General features: G+C 40.7%; 3 protein-coding genes across 7 annotated transcripts in view; all 3 read left to right on the top strand.

Moving 5' to 3' along the window:
- LOC115178191 (zinc finger protein 501-like) overlaps positions 1-6,075 on the top strand; it is a 141,359-nt gene extending 135,284 nt beyond the window's left edge. For 3 of the 5 annotated variants that reach the window (XM_029739272.1, XM_029739279.1, XM_029739276.1), the window contains one exon: positions 4,487-6,075. In XM_029739272.1, the coding sequence (XP_029595132.1) occupies positions 4,487-5,589 (1,103 nt within the window). In that variant the 3' untranslated portion in view covers positions 5,590-6,075. Of the gene's footprint in view, positions 1-133; positions 169-303; positions 482-4,486 lie in introns of those variants that run through there. The other 2 variants (XM_029739280.1, XM_029739277.1) reach the window with 2 other exon arrangements.
- LOC115178195 (zinc finger protein 658B-like) overlaps positions 1-23,270 on the top strand; it is a 1,063,446-nt gene that overhangs the window by 704,237 nt on the left and 335,939 nt on the right. The window lies entirely within an intron of this gene.
- On the top strand, positions 20,045-21,295 carry LOC115178238 (cilia- and flagella-associated protein 251-like). Its single transcript, XM_029739339.1, has 2 exons — positions 20,045-20,653; positions 21,142-21,295. Exons 1-2 carry the CDS (start codon positions 20,410-20,412, stop codon positions 21,258-21,260), a joined length of 363 nt encoding a protein of 120 aa, XP_029595199.1. The 5' UTR covers positions 20,045-20,409; the 3' UTR covers positions 21,261-21,295.

Below are 23,270 nucleotides of genomic sequence, written 5' to 3'. Positions count from 1 at the left end.
CCCTTTCACATTTTAGGCCCTGTTTAGAGATATTAATGCCTCTTGTAAGACCCTATGATTGTTCACACAGGAGAGAGACATGACTATCGTGGATCCTCTGGGGAGCCTCAACAACATCCTGATGCTGACGAGTCAGAGAAGAGTCTCTCCAGATCAGAACACCAGATGGTACAGCTTGGTCTGGTCTAGCATACAGCTTGCTCTATCTGGGTCTGGGCTGGGTTTCTGTAAAGCACTTTATGACAACAGTGGCATCAGCATCCATAATGATATGTGTCTGTGTCCCCTCTTTATGGTTACCAGGACAACGCTAGCCCTTCCTCCCTCCTGGAGTCCCCGTGTCGTGCCTCTCCTGGTAGCACCTTACTGCTGGGTATGAAGAGGTTGTCTGTGCTGCTGGTGGACTACAGGAAAACAACGGGGCTGAGTGGAACTGTGAGAGGAGGAGAAGAGAAGAAAGGATCAGATTTGACACATCAAAGTAAGTGCTGTAGTTTAGTTTGAACAAATAAAATAGATCTGCCCACTGGTATCTGTTACCAGGACAACCAGCAGAGTTCTGTTAGTTGACAGGAAGATAGACTGGTGGATATGGATGTTATGAATATCATAACACTGAAAAAGGATTCTGCCAATGGAAAGAGAGAAGCCAATAGACCATATAAAACCTTGAAAGTTAGCTTTAGAGAGAGAGCTTCAAGATGATCCAATGTAAGGTGAATTTTTTCCTAAAAACATTATGGATGTTACATTGCCTGTCCCAGTCAACACCCCTATCTTTACAAGACTCTTGAACTAAACTCCAGACACTTCAATGTGGTCTGTATTTTTTCATTAACATCTGATCTACACAACTTGTTTAAAATGGCAAATATATATTTTTAAGTCAAGCACCATAAGCCTTTTCTAAAAGCCATGAAAATTGATTGAATGAAAAGCATTTTTTTTGGGGGGGGGGGGACTCACAGAACATGGTTTCATTTTGAAATTACTAACTTTATTAATTTCATGTGTAACTGACGCCAGTGTGCTGCTAACAGTTTAGTTTCCTCCACTGTCCCCATACTGGACTCAAACTAGTGATCCTCTGCTTCTCAAGACACATGACCGCCCTCCTTGATAATTAACTCTATTCAGAGTGCTAGAGCCACACACTCACTATAGCACAATAAGTGGTGTGTATTTAACAGATGGTGAGATCAGAAACATCAGTCCTTTTGTTTGCTCTGTTTCAGAGCTACTCTGCTTTCTGACAAGGGAAAGCCTTTTCAACTATAAATGTGTATTTGGCTGCCATTTAGGCTGCAACAACAATACAGTGGGGGAACACCCCCTGATCTGTTGTTTTATGAAGGGTCACCTACGCCCAGTACCCAAACAGCTAGTCCCATCTTGGGATTTTTCTCTTGTGCTTGAGGCTATTTCTGCTGTTGGAGCCACTGGAAAGAGTAGAAATTAGATGTATCTTGTTTAAAACCACTTAAGCCATTACATCCGTATAATGTGTTCCACCCCCAAACCTTCATGAGGTTCTATAGTTGCAAGGATCTGACACCTCCGGAGGGCTTGATGGCTCAATCCACCAGAGGTATGGCTACATCATAGGCATTGTTCAAAGGCATCTCTGTTCAAGAGATCTGTAATGCAGCATGTTGTGGTGATGTACCTTCATGAGGTTCTACTGACTGGACATCACTGCACATACGGTGAGTAGAGTGGAGACCTCTGAGGGATGATCCTGTCTTGGCATCAGAGAGTATATGAGCTCTATGGCAGACCTCTGAGGGATGATCCTGTCTAGACTTGGCATCAGAGAGTATATGAGCTCTATGGTAGTTGACTATATCCCCAAAGTGAGAGACTAATGAGCGGGATCGATTTGAAGGTGGAGGGTCCGTCATGGCTTGTTGTCATTGCAGGCATTCTCAACGCTGTGCGTTACAGGGAAGACTTCCTCCTCCCTGATGTAGTACCCTTCCTGCAGGCTCATCTTGACGACCCTCCAGCATGACAATGCCACCAGCTATACTGCTCGTTCTGTGAGTGATTTCCTGCAAGACAGGAATGTTAGTGTTCTGCCATGGCCAACGAAGATCCCGCATCTCAATCCCATTGAGCACGTCTGGGACCTGTTGGATCGGAGGGTGAGGGCTAGTGCCATTCCCCCCAGAAATGTCCGGGAACTTGCAGGTGCTTTGGTGGAAGAGTGGGGTAACATCTCACAGCAAGAACTGGCAAATCTGGTGCAGTCCATGAGGAGGAGATGCTCTGCAGTACTTAATGCAGCTGGTGGCCACACCAGATACTGACTGTTACTTTTGATTTTGACCTCCCCTTTGTTCAGGTACACATTATTCAATTTCTGTTAGTCACATGTCTGTGGAACTTGTTCAGTTTATGTATGTTGTTGAATCCTGTTATGTTCATACAAATATTTACACATGTTAAGTTTGCTGAAAATAAACGCAGTTGACAGAGAGAGGACGTTTCTTTTTTTTGCTGAGTTTAGACTGACGAGGGGGAAAAAAACAATTTAACCAATTTTAGAATAATGCTGAAACGTAACAAAATTGGCAAAAGGTGAAGGGGTCTGAATACATAACGAATGCACTGTGTGTGTGTGTACTGAACCAAAATATAAGCAACAATTTCAACGATTTACAGATCATATAAGTCAGTCATTGTAAATAAATAAATTAGGCCCTAATCTATGGACTTCACATGACTGGGCAGGGGCACAGCCATTGGTGGGCCCTGGAGGGCATACACCCACCCATTACGGAGCCAGGCCCAGCCAATCAGAATTAGTTTTTCCCCACAAAAGGGCTTCATTACAAAGCGAAATACAACTCGGGTGGCTGGTCTCAGACGATGTGAAGGTCCTGGGCTGGTGTCGTTATATGTGGTCTGTGGTTGTGAGGCCAGTTGGATGTACTGCCAAATTCTCTAAAACGACGTTGGAGGTGGCTTCTGGTAGAGAATTGAACATTCAATTATCTGGTAACAGCTCTAGTGGATATTCCTGCAGTCAGCATCCCAATTGCACGCTCCCTCAACTTGAGACATCTGTGGCATTGTGTTGTGTCACAAAACTGCACATTTTAGAGTGGCCTTTTATTCTCCCCAGCACAAGGTGCACCTATGTAATGATCATGCTGTTTAATCAGCTTGATATGCCACACCTGTCAGGTGGATGAATTATCTTGGCAAAGGAGAAATGTTCACTAACAGGGATCATCTTTATTTAATATTGATAAATTATTGCAATAATGAAGCTGTTGACCCCACACTCTTGACTGTGTTGCCGAGAGCTTAACCTTGAATGAAAAACAGAGCTCTTATAAATGCTTAGTCGGGGCTGGTTCCACTGATCGGGGGGCACCACAAGCCATCCTGGGTTCATCCTGTGGTCATCTGCACCTGGTGTTGTTTTAACCCCCCAACCCGGCTGTAGGTTTTTATCAGCAAGTCATGAATCAATTGTCAGCTCAAGCTCCAGAGGCCCAACTCAGTCCCATAGACACAGATGAGAGAGGACCTATCAAAGCTATTTGATGACTAAACAGTATTAATACAATCTTGTAATTTTTCTGTTTGTCCACCCTATCGACAACGGGGAGATGTTGCTGATATGCTTTGTGTCTGTCTCCAATGTAAAAAAATATATAAAAATTGACATTCTTGCAGTCAGCATGCCAATTGCACGCTCCCTCTGAGACATCTGTGGCATTGTGTGACTATTATTCCCAGCACAAGGTGCACCTGTGTACTAATCAAGCTGTTCAATCAGCTTCTTGATATGCCCCACCTGTCAGGTGGATGGATTATCTTGGCAAAGAATAAATGTTCACTAACAGGGATTTTAACAATTCTGCAATCTTTTTTTTCAGCTCATGAAATATCTAACACTTTACATGTTTCGTTTATATTTTTGTTTATTGTAGTTACTATCAGTTTTAGGAACATCTACCCAAAATATTTCACCTTATTTTGTACTTTACCCAAAATATGACATCAGCAATAGTCAAAATGTTGAAAACCTGTGAACGTCTAAATAAGAAATTGGGCCATTTAAACAGCATGTGTCGAACCCTTTCGACAACGGGGAGATTTTACTGATGTGCTTTGTGTCTTCGATGTAAAAACAAGTTTTTGACTTATTTTATGTTTAAGGAAGTGTGTATGTCGCATTCTGTATCATACAGCTATGAATGTTATATATTTAGAACCACCTGCTCGATTGGAATCCAGTGAAGTCTGTGTCTCCATGTCCTAGAACTGTTTAGTATTTTGTGTTCTGACTTGTAAAACAGAATGAATAAAATAAGTAATGTAAACATATCAGTAATTAGCAAGATTGTTAAAACTGGCCTCAGGTTATTGAGAGATCTGATTAGGATTTACCCTCGTAATATGGCTGTTTTATCATGTGGAGGTTTTATTCGGGTCTCTTATTTGTATTTTTTTTAAACTCTGTCTTTGGCAGGAGAAAGACCAGACTCAGAGGAACCAGAGCCAGGGACGTCCAAACCAGCAAGACGACACCAGTGCTCCCACTGTGGAAAGGGTTGTAACCGGTTATGGAACATGAAACAACATGAGAAAATACACTCAAGGGAGAAGCCTTACCACTGCTCCCAGTGTGGAAAGAGTGTTACGATTTTAGGAAACCTGAAAGCGCATGAGAGAATACACACAGGGGAGAAGCCTTACCACTGCTCCCAGTGTGGAAAGAGGTTTGCGATTTTAGGAAACCTGAAAGCTCATGAGAGAATACACACAGGGGAGAAGCCTTACCACTGCTCCCAGTGTGGAAAGTGTTTCAACCAGACAGGAGAGCTGAAACAGCATGAGAGAATACACACAGGGGAGAAGCCTTACCGCTGCTCCCAGTGTGGAAAGTGTTTTAACCATTTAGGAACACTGAAAGCCCATGAGAGAATACACACAGGGGAGAAGCCTTACCACTGCTCCCAGTGTGCAAAGTGTTTTAACCAATTAGGGGTCCTGAAAAACCATGAGAGAATACACACAGGTGAGAAGCCTTACCACTGCTCCCAGTGTGGAAAGAGTTTTAACGATTTAGGGAACCTGAAACAACATGAGAGATTACACACAGGAGAGAAGCCTTACCACTGCTCCCAGTGTGGAAAAAGTTTTAAGCTTTTACGATACCTGAAAGCTCATGAGAGAATACACACAGGGGAGAAGCCTTACCACTGCTCCCAGTGTGGAATGTGTTTTAACCATTTAGGAACCCTGAAAGCTCATGAGAGAATACACACAGGGGAGAAGCCTTACCACTGCTCCCAGTGTGGAAAGAGTTTTACGGTTTTAGGAACCCTGAAAGCTCATGAGAGAATACACACAGGGGAGAAGCCTTACCACTGCTCCCAGTGTGCAAAGTGTTTTAACTATTTAGGGGACCTGAAAAAACACGAGAGAATACACACAGGGGAGAAGCCTTACCACTGCTCCCAGTGTGGAAAGAGTTTTACGGTTTTAGGAACCCTGAAAGCTCATGAGAGAATACACACAGGGGATAAGCCTTACCACTGCTCCCAGGGTGCAAAGCTTTTGCCCATTTAGAAAGCCTGAAAGAACACATGAGACTGCACACAGAGGAGAAGGTTTACAAAAGCTCAGACTGTGGGAAAACATATTACTCATAAGTCACTTCAACATCATTAGAGAATCCACACAGGAGAGAGGAATTACTTCTCTTAGCGTATGTATTGATATTTCACATCTCGTTGACTTAAAATTCATCAGAGAGCATACACCGTGCTCCCGTAGTCTTATTGTTGACTGATAATGTGTTTACCTGTTTTTACCATATGAAATTGCTTCTTCCAATTATTGATAAACATGTACCTGTTAAGAAACTGACTGTTAGAACTGTTAAGGCTCCATGGATTGATGAGGAATTTAAAAACTGTATGTTTGAAAGGGATGGGACAAAAGGAGTGGCTGATATGTCTGGCTGCACATCTGGCTGGCTTACGTACTGCAAATTGAGAAATGATGTCACCAAACTCAACAAAATAATAAACTTTATTATGAATCCAAGATCAATGATATAAAGAATGATGGAAAAAAACTTGTAAAAATATATAATGAAAGAAAAGCAGTGCAAGGATTGAATTTTGTAAAGTTAGTGTGGGAGAGGTGGAAGAATTGTTATCGATCAATAATGACAAACCTCCTGGCATTGACAACAGATGGAAAGCTACTGAGGACAGTAGCTGACTCTATAGCCACTCCTATCTGTCATATTTTTAATCTGAGCGTAGAGGAAAGTCTTTGTCTTCAGGCCTGGAGGGAAGCCGAAGTAATTCCGCTACCCAAGAGTGGTAAAGCGGCCTTTATTGGTTCTAACAGCAGACCTATAAGCTTGCTGCCAGCTCTTAGCCAACTGTTGGAAAAACATTGTGTTTGACCAAATACAATGCTATTTCTCTGTAAACAAATTAACAACAGACTTTCAGCATGCTTATAGAGAAGGGCACTCAACATGTACTGCACTGACACAAATGACTGATGATTGGTTGAGAGAAATTGATAATAAGAAGATTGTGGGAGCTGTACTGTTAGATTTCAGTGCAGCCTTTGATATTATTGACCATAACCTGTTGTTGAGAAAACGTATGTGCTATGGCTTTTCAACCTCTGCCATATCGTGGATTCAGAGATATCTATCTACTAGAACTCAGAGGATTTTTAATGGAAGCTTCTCTGTCAAACATGTAAAGTACCGCAGGGCAGCTCTCTAGGCCCTCTACTCTTTTCTATTTTTACCAATGACCTGCCACTGGCATTAAACAAAGCATGTGTGTCCATGTATGCTGATGATTCAACCATATACACATCAGCAACCACACCTAATGAAGTCACTGAAACCCTTAACAAAGAGTTGCAGTCTGTTTTGGAACGTGTGGCCAGTAATAAACTGGTCCTGAACATCTCTAAAACTAAGAGCATTGTATTTGGTACAAATCATTCCTTAAGTTATAGACCTCCGCTGAATCTGGTAATGAATTGTGTGGCTGTTGAACAAGTTGAGGAGACTAAATTACTTGGCATTACCTTAGATTGTAAACTGTCATGGTCAAAACATATAGATTCAATGGTTGTAAAGATGGGGAGAGGTCTGGCTGTAATAAAGATATGCTCTGCTTTTTTGACACCATACTCCAAAAAGCAAGTTCTGCAGGCTCTAGTTTTGTCTAATCTTGATTATTGTCCAGTCGTGTGGTCCAGTGCTGCAAGGAAAGACCTAGTTAAGCTGCAGCTGGCCCAGAACAGAGCGGCATGTTTTGCTCTTAATTGTAATCAGAGGGCTTATATAAATACTATGCATGCCAGTCTCTCTTGGCTAAGAGTTGAGCAGAGACTGACTGCATCACTTATTTTTAAAAGAAACATGAATGTGTACAAAATCCCAAATTGTTTGCATAGTCTGTAAGGGAATTCTGCCCTAAGTGCACACAAGAGACCAAAGGAAAGCTTATTTGATCAGAGGCTAGTTTGTTTAATAAGGATTGCAACCCGGAGTATACACAAAAAACAGATAAAGAAACCTCACAGCACAACCCCTCTCCCCTATTTGACCTAGATAGTTTGTGTGTATGCATTGATATGTAGGCTACTTTTGCCTTTTACGAAATGTATGTAGTTCTGTCCTTGAGCTGTTCTTGTCTATTGATGTGCTGTATTATGTGTCATGTTTTGTGTGGAACCCAGGAAGAGTAGCTGCTGCTTTTGCAACAGTTAATGGGGATCCTAATAAAATACCAAACTGTTATTCTCTCTGAGCTCAGAAATAAATAATCTTGGTTTGACTTGGACTCCAGCAGATCCTTATTGTATAATATCCACTACAACTCGCCCACGGATTGCTGTTCCATCATTGTCTCAATGAAGACTTCCTCATTCCACTTTCCTGGGGGCATTTACAAGCTTCCCACTGGTTGAATAAACGTTGTTTCAACGTCAAATTAAAAAACATCTATAACATCGATGAACCTTCACTATCTTCATCCCTAAACTAGCAACAATAACTATTGTAATTCTCAATAATCTTCCTGGCCATATGAAAGCCTAGCTAAATACAATGTTGGTGCCAGTTTTCATGTCTTTGGTTATGCAAACATTTGTTTATTTGATTCTATTTCTCATTAAGATTAATGTTATTTTATTTCTATATGGGTCACGCCTTGCTTTGGTCATGTGTTCTCCTATGAGTCAATGATTTTAATTAGAATATAGCAATTATGCTCTCTCCTCAATCACTTACAGTGCCTTTGGAAAGTATTCAGACCCCTTGACTTTTTTCACATTTTGTTACGTTACAGCCTTATTCAAAAATTGATTAAATAAAACAATTTCCTCAGCAATCTACACATAATACCCCATAATGACAAAGCGGAAACAAGTTTTTTATAAATTTTTGCTCAGGTGCATCCTGTTTCCATTGATCATCCTTGAGATGTTTCTACAACTAGATTGGAGTCCACCTGTGGTAAATTCAATTGATTGGACATGATTTGGAAAGGCACAGACCTGTCTATATAAGGTCCCACAGTTGTCAGAGCAAAAACCTAGTCATGAGGTTGAAGGAATTGTCCGTAGAGCTCCGAGACACGATTGTGTTGAGGCACAGATCTGGGGAAGGGTATCAAAACATTTCTGCAGCATTGAAGGCCCCCGATTTAGCCCCCTGCAGTAAAAGGTTGTTCATGGGGTAAAATTATCTGTTTAGGTCATTAGTAAAGGGCACATTGTTAAAGACTACAATTATCTTTTATTTTTTTGTGGTCTATATCCTCTCAATCATTTATTCCTTCATAAACAGAAAACGTATGTGTACCTAAACACAACATGTCTGCAAGGGCCCCTCTAGGTTCACAACCTCTTGACCATTAAATCTGGATAGCTGACAACTATTTTTAAAAGGGTAAAAGTGATCTGTTTAGGTCGTCAGTAAAGGAAGCATAGTTAAAGAGTACAATGAACCTTTCAAAGAGGAAGGTGTGAGACCTATGGGGCTTTTTTGGGTGGGGGGGGTTGACTGAGACATCCCTCAGACACTCTTTTATGTAGGGTAAAATGTATCTGTTTAGGCCGTTAGTAAAACATGTGTTGAAAGACACCTGGGGGTCCAGGTTGTTAATTATTTTGTGTACATATAGTTCCCCTGTGTGCAAAGGCCCCCCTAGATTCACAACTTCTTCACCCTTAACATTCCCAGCCAAGGGGAGAGACAGAGGGAGAGAGATAGAGGGAGAGAAAGAGAGAGAGAGAGAAAGATATAATTCATTGAAAGTAAATTACATTTTCTTTCAAACCTTTTATTTTATTCAAAAACTTTAGTACAGACATTTAAACATACATATTACAATTATTAAAGTTTACTATGTAATATTAAATACTAAATTATGTCTCTAATGTTTTTTTTACTAAAGACCTTTATATAGATCATACACGTTATTATTACACGTAGCAACACCACATAACAACAACATGGTAGGGTCACAACATGGTAGCAACACGGTAGAAACACAACATGGTAGCAACAAAACATGGTAGAAACACATGGTAGAAACATAACATAACAACATGGTAGAAACACAACATGGTAGCAACACAACATAACAACAACATGGTAGTAACACAACATAACAACAACATGGCAGCAACACAACATAACAACAACATGGTAGGAACACAACATGACAACAACATGGTAGCAACACAACATAACAACAACAAGGTAGAATAACAAAATGGTAGTACACAACATAACAACAACATGGTAGAACCACAACATGGTAGAAACACCACATAACAACAACAGGGTTGCAACACAACATAACAACACGGTAGCAACACAACATGGTAGCAACACAACATAACAACAACATGGTAGAAACACTACATGACAACAACATGGTAGCAACACAACATAACAACAACATGGTAGCATAACAAAATGGTCGCAACACAACATAACAACAACATGGTTGCAACACAACATAACAACAACACGGTAGCAACACAACTTGGTAGCAACATAACAACAACATGGCAGCAACACCACATAACAACAACATGGTAGCAACACAATATGGTAGAAACACAACATGGTAGCAACACAACATGGTAGAAACACAACATGGCAGCAACACAACATGGTTGCCACACCACGTAGCAACACAACATGGTAGAAACACAACATAACAACAACATGGTAGCAACACAACATGGTAGCAACACAATATAACAACAACATGGTAGTAACATGACAACAACATGGTAGCAACACAACATAACAACAACATGGTAGAAACACTACATGACAACAACATGGTAGCAACACAACATGGCAGCAACACAACATCGTAGAAAAACCACATGACAACAACATGGCAGCAACACAACATGGCAGCAATACAACATGGCAGCAACACAACATGGTAGCAGCACAACATGGTACAAACATTATTGGGCACAGACAAGAGCACAAAGGCAAGAAGGTAGAGACAACAATACATCACACGAAGCAGCCACAACTGTCAGTAAGAGTGTCCATGATTGAGTCCTTGAATGAAGAGATGGAGATAACACTGTCCAGTTTGAGTGTTTTTTGCAGCTTGTTCCCGTCGCTAGCTGCAGAGAACTGAAAAGAGGAGCGACCCAGGGATGTGTGTGCTTTGGGGACCTTTAACAGAATGTGACTGGCAGAACGGGTGTTGCATGTGGAGGATGAGGGCTGCAGTAGATATCTTAGAAAGGGGGGAGTGAGGCCTAAGAGGGTTTTATAAATAAGCATTGAACCAGTGGGTCTTGCAACGGGTATACAGAGGAGTATAGAGTGCAGGGAGGAGCATTGGTGGCAAATCTGATGGCCGAATCGTAAAGAACATCTTGCCGCTCAATGTATCCTAGTATGACTATATCCAACCCTACTCCATGTGCTGCCACTATCATGTATCCTACTTGGCTGAAGCTTTGATCCAGTGGAAGAAGTATTGAGGAGCAGGGAGGTTAAAGGTCACTTCAGGATACAGCTGTTACTCTACACTATCCCTAGATAATCCAGTAATGAGAGAAAATGTATAGAATATTTAGGGCTCTATAACATCTCTATCTAATCCGGGTTTTTTTCTTTTCTTTTACCTAATTCCATTTTCTCCGTTTAGTTTTTCCAGGTTTCTGATTTGTCCCTGTTTTTCTGGTTTTCGCTCTCTAAATCACACTGTTAATAGAAAAACAACACCATTGGATGTTCTAAGTCCACAACAATACTTAAACCACATCAGGAGACCACTTTTGAAGTCTGAGAAAAATCTAAGACATTTTCATTTTTGTAGCGCCTTACTGCTGGGTATGAAGAGGGTGTCTGTACTGCTGGTGGACTGCAGGAAAACAACGGGGCTGAGTGGAACTGTGAGAGGAGGACAAGAGAAGAAAGGATCAGATTTGACTCATCAAAGTAAGTGTTGTAGTTTAGTTTGAACAAATACAATAGATCTGCCCACTGGTATCTGTTACCAGGACAACCAGCAGAGTTATGTTAGTTGACATGAAGATAGACTGGTGGACATGGATGTTATGAATATCATAACACTGAAAAAGGATTCTGCCAATGAAAAGAGAGAAGCCAATAGACCATATAAAACCTTAAAAGTTAGCTTTAGAGAGACATTTTCAGGATGATCTGATGCTAGGTGCATATTTTACAAAAACGTTCCCTAAAAACATTATGGATGTTACATTGCCTGTCCCAGTCAACCCCCTATCTTTACAAGACTCTTGAAGAGGCAGACAAAACTCCAGACACTTCAATGTGGTCTGTATTGCTTCATTAACGTCTGATCTACAGAACTTGTTAAACATGCAAATGTACAGTTCTAGTCGGAAGTTTACATACACCTTAGACAAATATATTTAAACTCCGTTTTTCACACTTCCTGACATTCATGGTTGGGATGGTGTTCTTCAGCTTGCAAGCATCCTCCTTTTTCCTCCAAACATACTGATGGTCATTATGGCCAAACAGTTCTATTTTTGTTTCATCAGACCACAGGACATTTCTCCAAAAAGTACGATCTTTGTCCCCATGTGCAGTTGCAAACCGTAGTCTGGCTTTTTTATGCCGTTTTTGGAGCAATGGCTTCTTCCTTGCTGAGCGGCCTTTCAGGTTATGTCGATATAGGACTTCTGGACTTTCTGTGGATATAGATACTTTTGTACCTGTTTCCTCCAGCATCTTCACAAGGTCCTTTGCTGTTGATCTGGGATTGATTTGCACTTTTCGCACCAAATTACGTTCATCTCTAGGAGACAGAACGTGTCTCCTTCCTGAGCAGTGTGACGGCTGCGTGGTGCCATGGTGTTTATACTTGCGTACTATTGTTTGTACAGATAAATGTGGTACCTTCAGGCGTTTGGAAATTGCTCCCAAGGATGAACCAGACTTGTGGAGGTCTACAATTCTTTTCTGAGGTCTTGGCTGATTTCTTTTGATTTTCCCATGATGTCAAGCAAAGAGGCACATAGTTTGAAGGTAGGCCTTGAAATACATCCACAGGTACACCTCCAATTGACTCAAATTATGTCAATTAGCCTATCAGAAGCTTCTAAAGCCATGACATCATTTTCTGGAATTTTCCAAGCTGTTTAAAGGAACAGTCAACTTAGTGTATGTAAACTTCTGACCCACTGGAATTGTGATACAGGGAATTATATGTGAAATAATCTGTCTGTAATCAATTGTTGGAAAACTGACTTGTGTCATGCACAAAGTAGATGTCCTAACCAACTTGCCAAAACTATAGTTTGTTAACAAGAAATTTGTGGAGTGGTTGAAAAATGAGTTTTAATGACTCCAACCAAAGTGTCTGTAAACTTCCGACTTCAACTGTACACTATTCGAAATGCTAATCCTTTGCACATGAACGCTCACTCATTCAGGAATAATTGCAATCAATATATATTTACGCCCATGTGTCATTGTGATCTGTTGGAATCCGGTCCGTCTGCTGGAGAGTTCATCTGAGTCTCTCTCTCTCTTTCTGTTTCCCTGAAGTTCAAATTCTTTCTTAGTTACCATTCAGAAATACTGTTTCGGCGGTTGTCGGTATTCGCATCCCAGGTTTACATCATTTCTAGCTGCAGACTAGTAATTATCTTATGCCCCCACAGACCCACTATTGCTCTTATTCTGTAGGGATCAATAGTCTCAGAGTTGAACCATTTCCAGCCATGTAGCCAATGCTCCACGTGGGATGGTTTTCTAGTTTTGGTACTCAAACCTGTGCCACCTCAGCTTACACGAGGTATGCGTTGTCTAAACTATTCGCAATCACAGCTCACGCTGTGGGTTTGCTCAGTCTGAAGAGGATTTATTTTAGGAGGGGCTTTTATTCGTAACAATAGGAAAGGCGGTTCCAGATCATGTCTGTGCTGGGGACAGGCCAATGACTTAGTTAAACTATAAAGGGAATACAATTCTCTCACATTAAAGGTTTAACATCACATTACATCATTTCACAAATAGTTTCATCTTTACACTGAACATAACTGTCCCTTAAGTGTCCACGGACCCTTCCCACACTCTCAAAGGTGGACATATAGTTTAATTTTCCCATTTTGGGGATTTAGGAGTTCGGCCACGTGAAATCCTTTGTTCACTCTGTGGTCTCTCTCTGCATGAAAAGGGGGAGAGAGTCTCCGCCAGGAATTTACGACCTGAGATAACAGAACCTGGGTGTAGGAGAGGGGGAAGCCACGATCTATACCCAGAAAGGGCCATGTCATGACAATATGGAGTATGTCAGTTTGAATAGAGTAGATCAGATTCCATGTGTTTAAATGGTCCTTTTTTAAACTCTGACTATGTGTGTGTTTATATGGGTGTCATTCCTCCAGCACTACAGATAATCAAGTGATATTTGGATGTGATGCATTTGTTCCATTGTTTGCATTTGCATTGTTGGCCCACTGATGATTTAATGACATGAAAATATTCAGACTCTGTAATGGAAAATGTTAGTTGTATGTGTGTCCACATAACTGAGTATGTGACTAACCTTGTGAAACTGACCTATTATAATCTCCTGTTCTTGGGAGTATCATCCTGTGTTGCAAACCAGCTGCACCTGTGTCCTTGTATGAATAAAGTCCCTCCCAGGAACAGGAAACTATAAAGATACGTGCTCATCACCCAATGCTTCAGGAATTCAGACTGTCTCCTCTGCGCTGTGTAACTCTGTTATTCTCTCTGAGCTCAGAAATAAAGAATCTTGGTTTGACTTGGACTCCAGCAGATCCTTATTTTATAATATCCACCACAACTCGCCCACGGAATGCTGTTTATCATTGTCTCAATGAAGAGTTCCTCGTTCCACTTTCCTGGGGGAATTTACAAGCCTCCCACTGATTGAATAAACGTTGTTTCCATCATTTCAACAAAACAAATCAATGTGATGATGATGATAGATCAATGTTGAAAACTGACTGGATTTGTAAAAATCCATCAACATCAGGTATTTGTATTTATTTTTCACCCAACTGGCAACCTAAATCCAATGACAGGTGATATTTTGTGTTGATTTCATGTTGAATTCACTTTAGTTGAGGACTCAAAGAAATGTAAATAGAAACTAGATGTTGAACTGACGTCTGTGCCCAGTGGGCTGGTTTGAATAAACGGCAGGTGTTGGATCAATATCCACCTTAGTACATAAGTTTCTGTGCAATTTGCCACAGATTTTCATGTGAATATTCAAACATCTGCATAAAACAATACATGCATTTTCCCACCAGAAATGTTTCTATCAAACATACTTATTGCGGATAAAAGGCTTTGCGTGACAAATAAATTACTTTTGCTGTTAAATTCCCATTTTCCGTATGGAAAAATACAAGTTAAATGGGTTTCCATCACATTTTCAACTGTACTGAATGTCTCTTGTCCCGTGCACTGTAGCCAGCAGCTCACATTACAGTGCGGGTAGTCTACCTACATGATGAGATTATTATGGATAAGAGAGATATTATTTTATTTGTCCATTGGCAACCAAGCATCAGTCATCATGTCACCAGAATAAGACCCTCAAAATGTATTGGAAAGGAGCATCAAGCTCATCACCTCCACTTTCACCCCCCTGTGAAGTTCCTAACTTATTTCATCTGTAGCCTAATAAACTGCATGGTTTCCCAAGTCGTAGTGGGAGGACCACACAACATATCGCGTGACTCCAAGTTAACTAAGATTTGATGGTTATTATATTAATATATGCGGATAAAGGAGTTTCCATATCCATTTCTCGCTCATGCATTTTTACTGACACAAAAGGATCCCACCATGTCAAACGAACTAACATATAGTCTGTCGGCATTTCTAAAAGTGTTCAGACATATCCTGTTTCCATCAGCCTGGTCATTACTTTTGAAATGGTTGGATCAATATCCACCTTCATGTTATGGATGAAGCCTGATTTGGAATGTCTGAGTCGTTCTATCTGATGTCATAATAACCCCTCTGATAATCAAGTGATATTTGGAATGTCTGAGTAGTTCTGATGTCATAATAACCCCTCTGATAATCAAGTGATATTTGGAATGTCTGAGTAGTTCTATCTGATGTCATAATACACCCCTCTGATAATCAAGTGATATTTGGAATGTCTGAGTAGTTCTATATGATGTCATAATACACCCCTCTGATAATCAAGTGATATTTGGAATGTCTGAGTAGTTCTATCTGATGTCATAATAACCCCTCTGATAATCAAGTGATATTTGGAATGTCTGAGTAGTTCTATATGATGTCATAATACATCCCTCTGATAATCAAGTGATATTTGGAATGTCTGAGTAGTTCTATCTGATGTCATAATAACCTCTCTGATAATCAAGTGATATTTGGAATGTCTGAGTAGTTCTATCTGATGTCATAATACACCTCTCTGATAATCAAGTGATATTTGGAATGTCTGAGTAGTTCTATCTGATGTCATAATACACCCCCTGATAGTGATCCATTTGCTCCATTGTTTCCATTTCAGTTGGTTTCCCACTCTGATGATTTATATCTGACAGAGGGGCTTTAAAGGAATAGTATGATGACATATTAGTGGGGCTTGAAATAAATAGGATTATTAATCATAAACTCCTGTAGCAACAATACACTGCAGATTTGAAGTCAAGAAGAGAATGGGCTGATGGGTGGTGGTGCAACTCTATAGGTAAGGCTGTCCAATATGAATGTTCAATACACACAATAGGTTGATCAGTAGCCTGTTAGCTAGCTGCTACAGTCCAATATGAATGTTCAATACACACAATAGGTTGATCAGTAGCCTGTTAGCTAGCTGCTACAGTCCAATATGAATGTTCAATACACACAATAGGTTGATCACTAGCCAGTTAGCTAGCTGTTACAGTCCAATATGAATGTTCAATACACACAATAGGTTGATCAGTAGCCAGTTAGCTAGCTGCTACAGTCCAATATGAATGTTCAATACACACAATAGGTTGATCGGTAACCAGTTAGCTAGCTGCTACAGTCCAATATGAATGTTCAATACAGACAATAGGTTGACTGGGGAGATGATTTCCCAATAAGAGTCCTGCAATAAGAGCTAACATGCTAATATTTGTGTAAACTATATATATTTGTGTTCTGTGGTTGTCACTGAGGTGGCTGATATCCCACTCCATAGTTAAGGCTGAACAATTACTATAGGAAGTCTACACCTCCTTGACATTTATTTCACATTTTGATCCATTTTGATCCCATGTTCAGCAATTTGTTTTGTTTTATATCATAATTGGATAATTCCCCCCCCCCCCCCCACCCCAAGTTAATACTTGGTGGAAGCCATTAAAGTTGTGAATCATTTTCTTAAAGATTCTACCACCTTTGCGCAAAATACATCCATAGTTTCTGTCAAAATTGTTCATTGATGGACAGCGATATTTAAACCTGATTTTCTCTGTTTCTTTCAGCAGATTTAAGTCAGGACTGAGAACAGACCACCTAGGAACACGCAACAAGTCGTGGAAAGCCATTCTGGTATGTCTTTTGCATAAACATTTGTGTAATTGTCCCTCAGAAAAATAAAACCCTATCCAAGGGTTCGGTTTTCAGAAGACTGAAATGGGTTTTAAGTTTTTTCCTGGGCTTTGCTCCTTTCATATTTCTTTTGATCCTGACAAACTCTGAGTCCTTTCCGGTGACAAGCATACCCATAACATGATCCTGCCACCACAATACTTATTGTGTGGTTAATGTGTGGTCTATCTCCAGGTCATCAGACTGTTAAATAGTCTTCACTAGCCAGCCTCCGCCCAGTACCCTGTCCTGAACTTTAGTCACTGTTACTAGCCGTCTACCACCCAGTACTCCACACTGTATTCTAGTCCAGGCTCATCCTATATAACTACTGCTGTACATACCTTTTCTATTCTCATAAGGTCCATAACGTCTGTACACACCATCATATACATTGTAAACAAACTGTATATATTTATATTCCAGACTCTGACATTGCTCGTTCTACTATTTCTATATTTCTAAATCCTTAAAAGAAATTGTGGAGATTTGCGTGTATTGTTTTGTATTGTTAGATATTACTGTACTGTTTCGCTACACCTGCGATAACATCAGAGAAATATGTGTATGAGACCAATAACATTAAATTTGATTTGGTCAGAGGTTGTAACGGCCGTTGTCAGAAAGAGACCAAGGTGCAGCGGAGGATGTGTTCATCATTACGAATTTTAATAAATGAAAGAACACTACAAACGAAACACGAAAAAAAACAACAGCCAAACAGTCCTGTCAGGATTAACTCTACACAGAAAACAATCACCCACAAACCCCAAAGGAAAAACAGTCTGCCTATGTATGACTCTCAATCAGCAACAACGATTTACGGCTGTTCCTGATTGAGAGCCACAGACGGCCAAATCAAAGAAACAAACCAACATAGAAAAATAAACATAGAATGCCCACCCATGTAACATCCTGGCCTAACCAAAATAGAGAACAAAACCCCCTCTCTATGGCCAGGGCGTTACAGAGGTGTGCAGACAACAGACGGTGGTAGAGGTGTTTGTGGTGGAGAGGACTGTGGACTCAGTGGAGGACATCCCAGCCACTTGGCAGTGTTGACACTGCTACTTCCTATCTGACTGGTAATAGGACTTCACTGCTATTTCCTACCTGACTGGTAATAGGACTCACTGCTACTTCCTACCTGACTGGTAATAGGACTCACTGCTACTTCCTACCTGACCAGTAATATGACTTCACTGCCACTATCATGTATCCTACCATGACTATATTTATATATTTTTTTCTTTATTTAACTAGGCAAGTCAGTCAAGAACAAATTCTTATTTACAGTGATATCCTACCAAAAGGCAAAATGCCTCCTGCGGGGACGGGAGCCTGGGATTAAAATAAATAAATACAATATAAAGGACAAAACACACATTACAACAAGAGAGACCTAAGACAACATAACTAGGTGGCAAAACATGACAACACAGCATGGTAGCAACACAACATGGTTGCAACACTATAAAGGTAGCAGCACAAAAACATGATATAAACATTATTGGGCACAACAGTCACAGCACAAAGATCAAGAAGGTAGAGACAGCTATATCCAACCCTACTCCATGTGTTGCCACTATCATGTATCCTACCATGGCTATATCCAACCCTACTCCATGTGTTACCACTATCATGTATCCTACCATGGCTATATCCAACCCAACTCCATGTGTTGCCACTATCATGTATCCTACCATGGCTATATCCAACCCTACTCCATGTGTTGCCACTATCATGTATCCTACCATGGCTATATCCAACCCTACTCCATGTGTTGCCACTATCATGTATCCTACCATGGCTATATCCAACCCTACTCCATGTGTTGCCACTATCATGTATCCTACCATGACTATATCCAACCCTACTCCATGTGTTGCCACTATCATGGATCCTACCATGACTATATCCAACCCTACTCCATGTGTTACCACTATCATGGATCCTACCATGACTATATCCAACCCTACTCCATGTGTTTCCACTATCATGTATCCTATCATGACTATATCCAACCCTACTCCATGTGTTGCCACTATCATGTATCCTACTTGGCTGAAGCTTTGATCCAGTGGAATAAGTATTGAGGAGCAGGGAGGTTAAAGGTCACTTCAGGATACAGCTGTTACTCTAAACTATCCCTAAATAATACAGTAATGAGAGAAAATGTAAAGAATATTTAGGGCCCTATAACATCTCTATATATAACATCTCTATCAAATCTTTTTGAATTTTTCTTACCTAATTCCGTTTATTTATTTATTTATTATTCTGTTTTCTACGTTTAGTGATTCCAGGTTTCTGATTTCTCCCTGTTTTTCCCTTTCAAAATCACACTGTTAATAGGAAAAACAACAACATTAGATGTTCTAAGTCCACAACAATACTTAAACCACATCAGGAGACCACTTTTGAAGTCTGAGAAAAATCTAAGACATTTAGATTTTTTGGGTGTAGATAACGATGACTTGCAGGCTGTGGGTTCAGAATAACTATGACAAAAGTTAATCCAAATTATACCACCACCTAAAAGGACACTTTAGAGACAGGAAGGGTAAAGGGACATGTGTTCTACACAGGTAGAGCCCTATCTGTCCATGTAGCCTTTAACAAAGTGGGCACTGCTTCATGTGGCAACAGCAACACTCACCTAAATAGTCCATATGCCACTGGGTGAGAGAATATTCCATTATTTTTGGCCAGCATTATGTGAGGTGTTATGTGTTGTTAGCGATGAGCCTTGGTCAATTTATCTCTGAATATGCCACCCTCTTCAATCTGTCACCTAATCCTGCCTAATGGGCAGGCCAGATCTGGAGGAAAGTATTGGCTGTAAGAAGTAAGAGAAAATATAACATCTGGTTGTTTTTAAATTACTTCTTATGACATTGTTTTCCAATCTGCGTTACCCACTCCAGTCAGCAGACGGCGATGTGAGTATTTCAGGTGATGCTTCTTGCGTGACGTATAATCTAGTGGACGGAACTGGAGGCTTCTTCAACAGCGACAAAAGTCAACTGATTCAACCAACGCGGTGGTTTTCTAGTGAGCATAACACCGAAACATTGAAGCTCTTTAGTCCAATCTTGTGTTTATTAATATTAAGTACATAACTCTGTTTACGTATCTACGAGTTCGTTTAAACGTAATTTGCTTCTTAAATGAGAAAATATGTTAAATTTATACAGCACTAGGCTAATCGCCCAGGGGGCATGAGCTCACTAAACTAGACGGAGAAAGAAGCTCTGGTGAAAGGAGAGGTAGAAGCTTTCAGAATGGAAAAGGAGGAAGAGGAGGCTATCACATTGAAAGAAGAAGAGGAGGATAGGAAAGAGGTTGTCAGGGTGGAAAAGGAGGTAGAATCTTTCAGAATCAAAAAGGAGGAAGATGACGTGACATTGAAAGAAGAGGAAGAACCTTTTGGAGTAAAAGAGGAAGAGGAGGCTATCTCAATAAAAGAGGAGGAAGACGTTTTAGGAGTGAAAAAGGAGGAGGAGACTGAAGTTCCGATTACCACCAGTGAGTACTGTCTTAAAAACAGGGGCACAAACTATGTTGTTGTTGAACTAATGTGTGGTTTTAAAGGGGCATTACTTAAGAGTTCTACACTTGAATATGTTGTTCAGTACTGAAGGAATTAAGGGACAATCTGCCATTGGTACATATTTTTGTGGGACTTCTCAATTAGATGTATTGAATTCTCCACGTGGTCTATATTAAAGTGCACTAAATCTAATATAACAGGCTTTTAAAATATAATATTGGAGCATAATTTATAATTTATACTTAAAATATCAAAGGGACACAAGGCACCCATTCGGTGAAGGACCCTTTTACGTTTGCATCATAAACAATATATATATATATATATATATATATATATATATAAAAAGCATAATTAAGAGGCCAATTTAGGTCATTTTTAGACATATTAATGCCTCTTGTAAGACCCTATGATTGCAATAGGTCATAAGTTTATCATTTGTTTGATGTTCTCATTAACACAGGAGAGAGACATGACTATCGTGGATCCTCTGGGGAGCCTCAACAACATCCTGATGCTGACGAGGCAGAGAAGAGTCTCTCCAGATCAGAACACCAGATGGTACAGCTTGGTCTGGTCTAGCATACAGCTTGCTCCGTCTGGGTCTGGGCTGGGTTTCTGTAAAGCACTTTATGGCAACAGTGACATCAGCATCCATAATGATATGTGTCTGTGTCCCCTCTTTATGGTTACCAGGACAACGCTAGCCCTTCCTCCCTCCCGGAGTCCCTGTGTCGTGCCTCTCCCAGTAGCGCCTTACTGCTGGGTATGAAGAGGTTGTCTGTACTTCTGGTGGACTGCAGGAAAACAACGGGGCAGAGTGGAACTGTGAGAGAAGGAGAAGAGAATAAAGGATCAGATTTGACTCATCAAAGTAAGTGCTGTAGTTTAGTTTGAACAAATACAACAGATCTGCCCACTGGTATCTGTTACCAGGACAACCAGCAGAGTTCTGTTAGTTGACATGAAGATAGACTGGTGGATATGGATGTTATGAATATCTTAACACTGAAAAAGGATTCTGCCAATGAAAAGAGAGAAACCAATAGACCATATAAAACCTTGATGAAAGGTAGATTTAGAGAGAAAGTTTCAAGATGATCCAATGTAAGGTGAATGTTTTCCTGAAAACATTATGGATGTTACATTGCCTGTCCCAGTCAACCCCCCCCCCCCCCCTATCTTTACCAAGACTAGAACAGGCAAGCAAAACTCCAGACACTTCAATGTGGTCTGTGTTGCTCCATTAACATCTGATCTCCATAACTTGTTTAAAATGGAAAATATATATTTTTAAATCAAGCACCATAAGCCTTTTCTAAAAGCCATGAAAATTGATTGAATGAAAAGCATTTTTTTTGGGGGGGGGACTCACAGAACATGTCTTAATTTTGAAATAACAAACTTTATTGATTTCATGTGTAACTGAAATCAATAAAGGGCTCAAACCAGTGATCCTCTGCTTCTCAACACACGTGACCGCCCTCCTTGATAAGTAACTCTATTCAGAGTTCTAGAGCCACACACTCACTATAGCACAATAAGTGGTGTGTATTTAACAGATGGTGAGATCAGAAACATCAGTCCCTTTGTTTGCTCTGTTTCAGAGCTACTCTGCTTTCTGACAAGGGAAAGCCTTTTCAACTATAAATGTGTATTTGGCTGCCATTTAGGCTGCAACAACAATACAGTGGGGGAACACCCCCTGATCTGTTGTTTTATGAAGGGTCACCTACGCCCAGTACCCAAACAGCTAGTCCCATCTTGGGATTTTTCTCTTGTGCTTGAGGCTATTGCTGCTGTTGGAGCCACTGGAAAGAGTAGGAATTAGATTTATATTGTTTAAAACTGCTTTACTTTATCCATTACATCCGTATAATGAGTTCCACCCCCATACCTTCATGAGGTTCTATAGTAGCAAGGATCTGACACCTCCGGAGGGCTTGATGGCTCAATCCAACAGAGTTATGGCTACATCATAGGCATTGTTCAAAGGCATCTCTGTTCAAGAGATCTGTAATGCAGCATGTTGTGGTGATGTACCTTCATGAGGTTCTACTAACTGGACATCACTACACCTACGGTGAGTAGAGTGGGGACCTCTGAGGGATGATCCTGTCTAGACTTGGCATCAGAGAGTGTATATGAGCTCTATGGTAGTTGACTATATCCCCGAAGTGAGAGACTAATGAGCGGGATCGATTTGAAGGTGGAGGGTCCGTCATGGCTTGTTGTCATTGCAGGCATTCTCAACGCTGTGCGTTACAGGGAAGACATCCTCCTCCCTCATGTGGCACCCTGCCTGCAGGCTCATCTTGACATGACCCTCCAGCATGGCAATGCCACCAGCTATACTGCTCGTTCTGTGCGTGATTTCCTGCAAGACAGGAATGTCAGTGTTCTGCCATGGCCAACGAAGATCCCGCATCTCAATCCCATTGAGCACGTCTGGGACCTGTTGGATCGGAGGGTGAGGGCTAGTGCCATTCCCCCCAGAAATGTCCGGGAACTTGTAGGTGCTTTGGTGGAAGAGTGGGGTAATATCTCACAGCAAGAACTGGCAAATCTGGTGCAGTCCATGAGGAGGAGATG

The sequence above is a fragment of the Salmo trutta genome, chromosome 38, assembly GCF_901001165.1.
Source record: "Salmo trutta chromosome 38, fSalTru1.1, whole genome shotgun sequence".
In the NCBI taxonomy this organism is placed as follows: domain Eukaryota; kingdom Metazoa; phylum Chordata; class Actinopteri; order Salmoniformes; family Salmonidae; genus Salmo; species Salmo trutta.
Note: the sequence above shows the minus strand (reverse complement) of the source record. Positions and strands in the feature narration are given on the sequence as shown.

Bases quoted from the DNA above. Each gene is read 5' to 3' on its own strand.
- LOC115178238 (XM_029739339.1), top strand. From the start codon at position 20,410: ATGGAAAAGGAGGAAGAGGAGGCTATCACATTGAAAGAAGAAGAGGAG. The intron at 20,654-21,141 runs GTGAGTACTGTC...TCATTAACACAG, and splicing joins TGAAGTTCCGATTACCACCA to GAGAGAGACATGACTATCGT.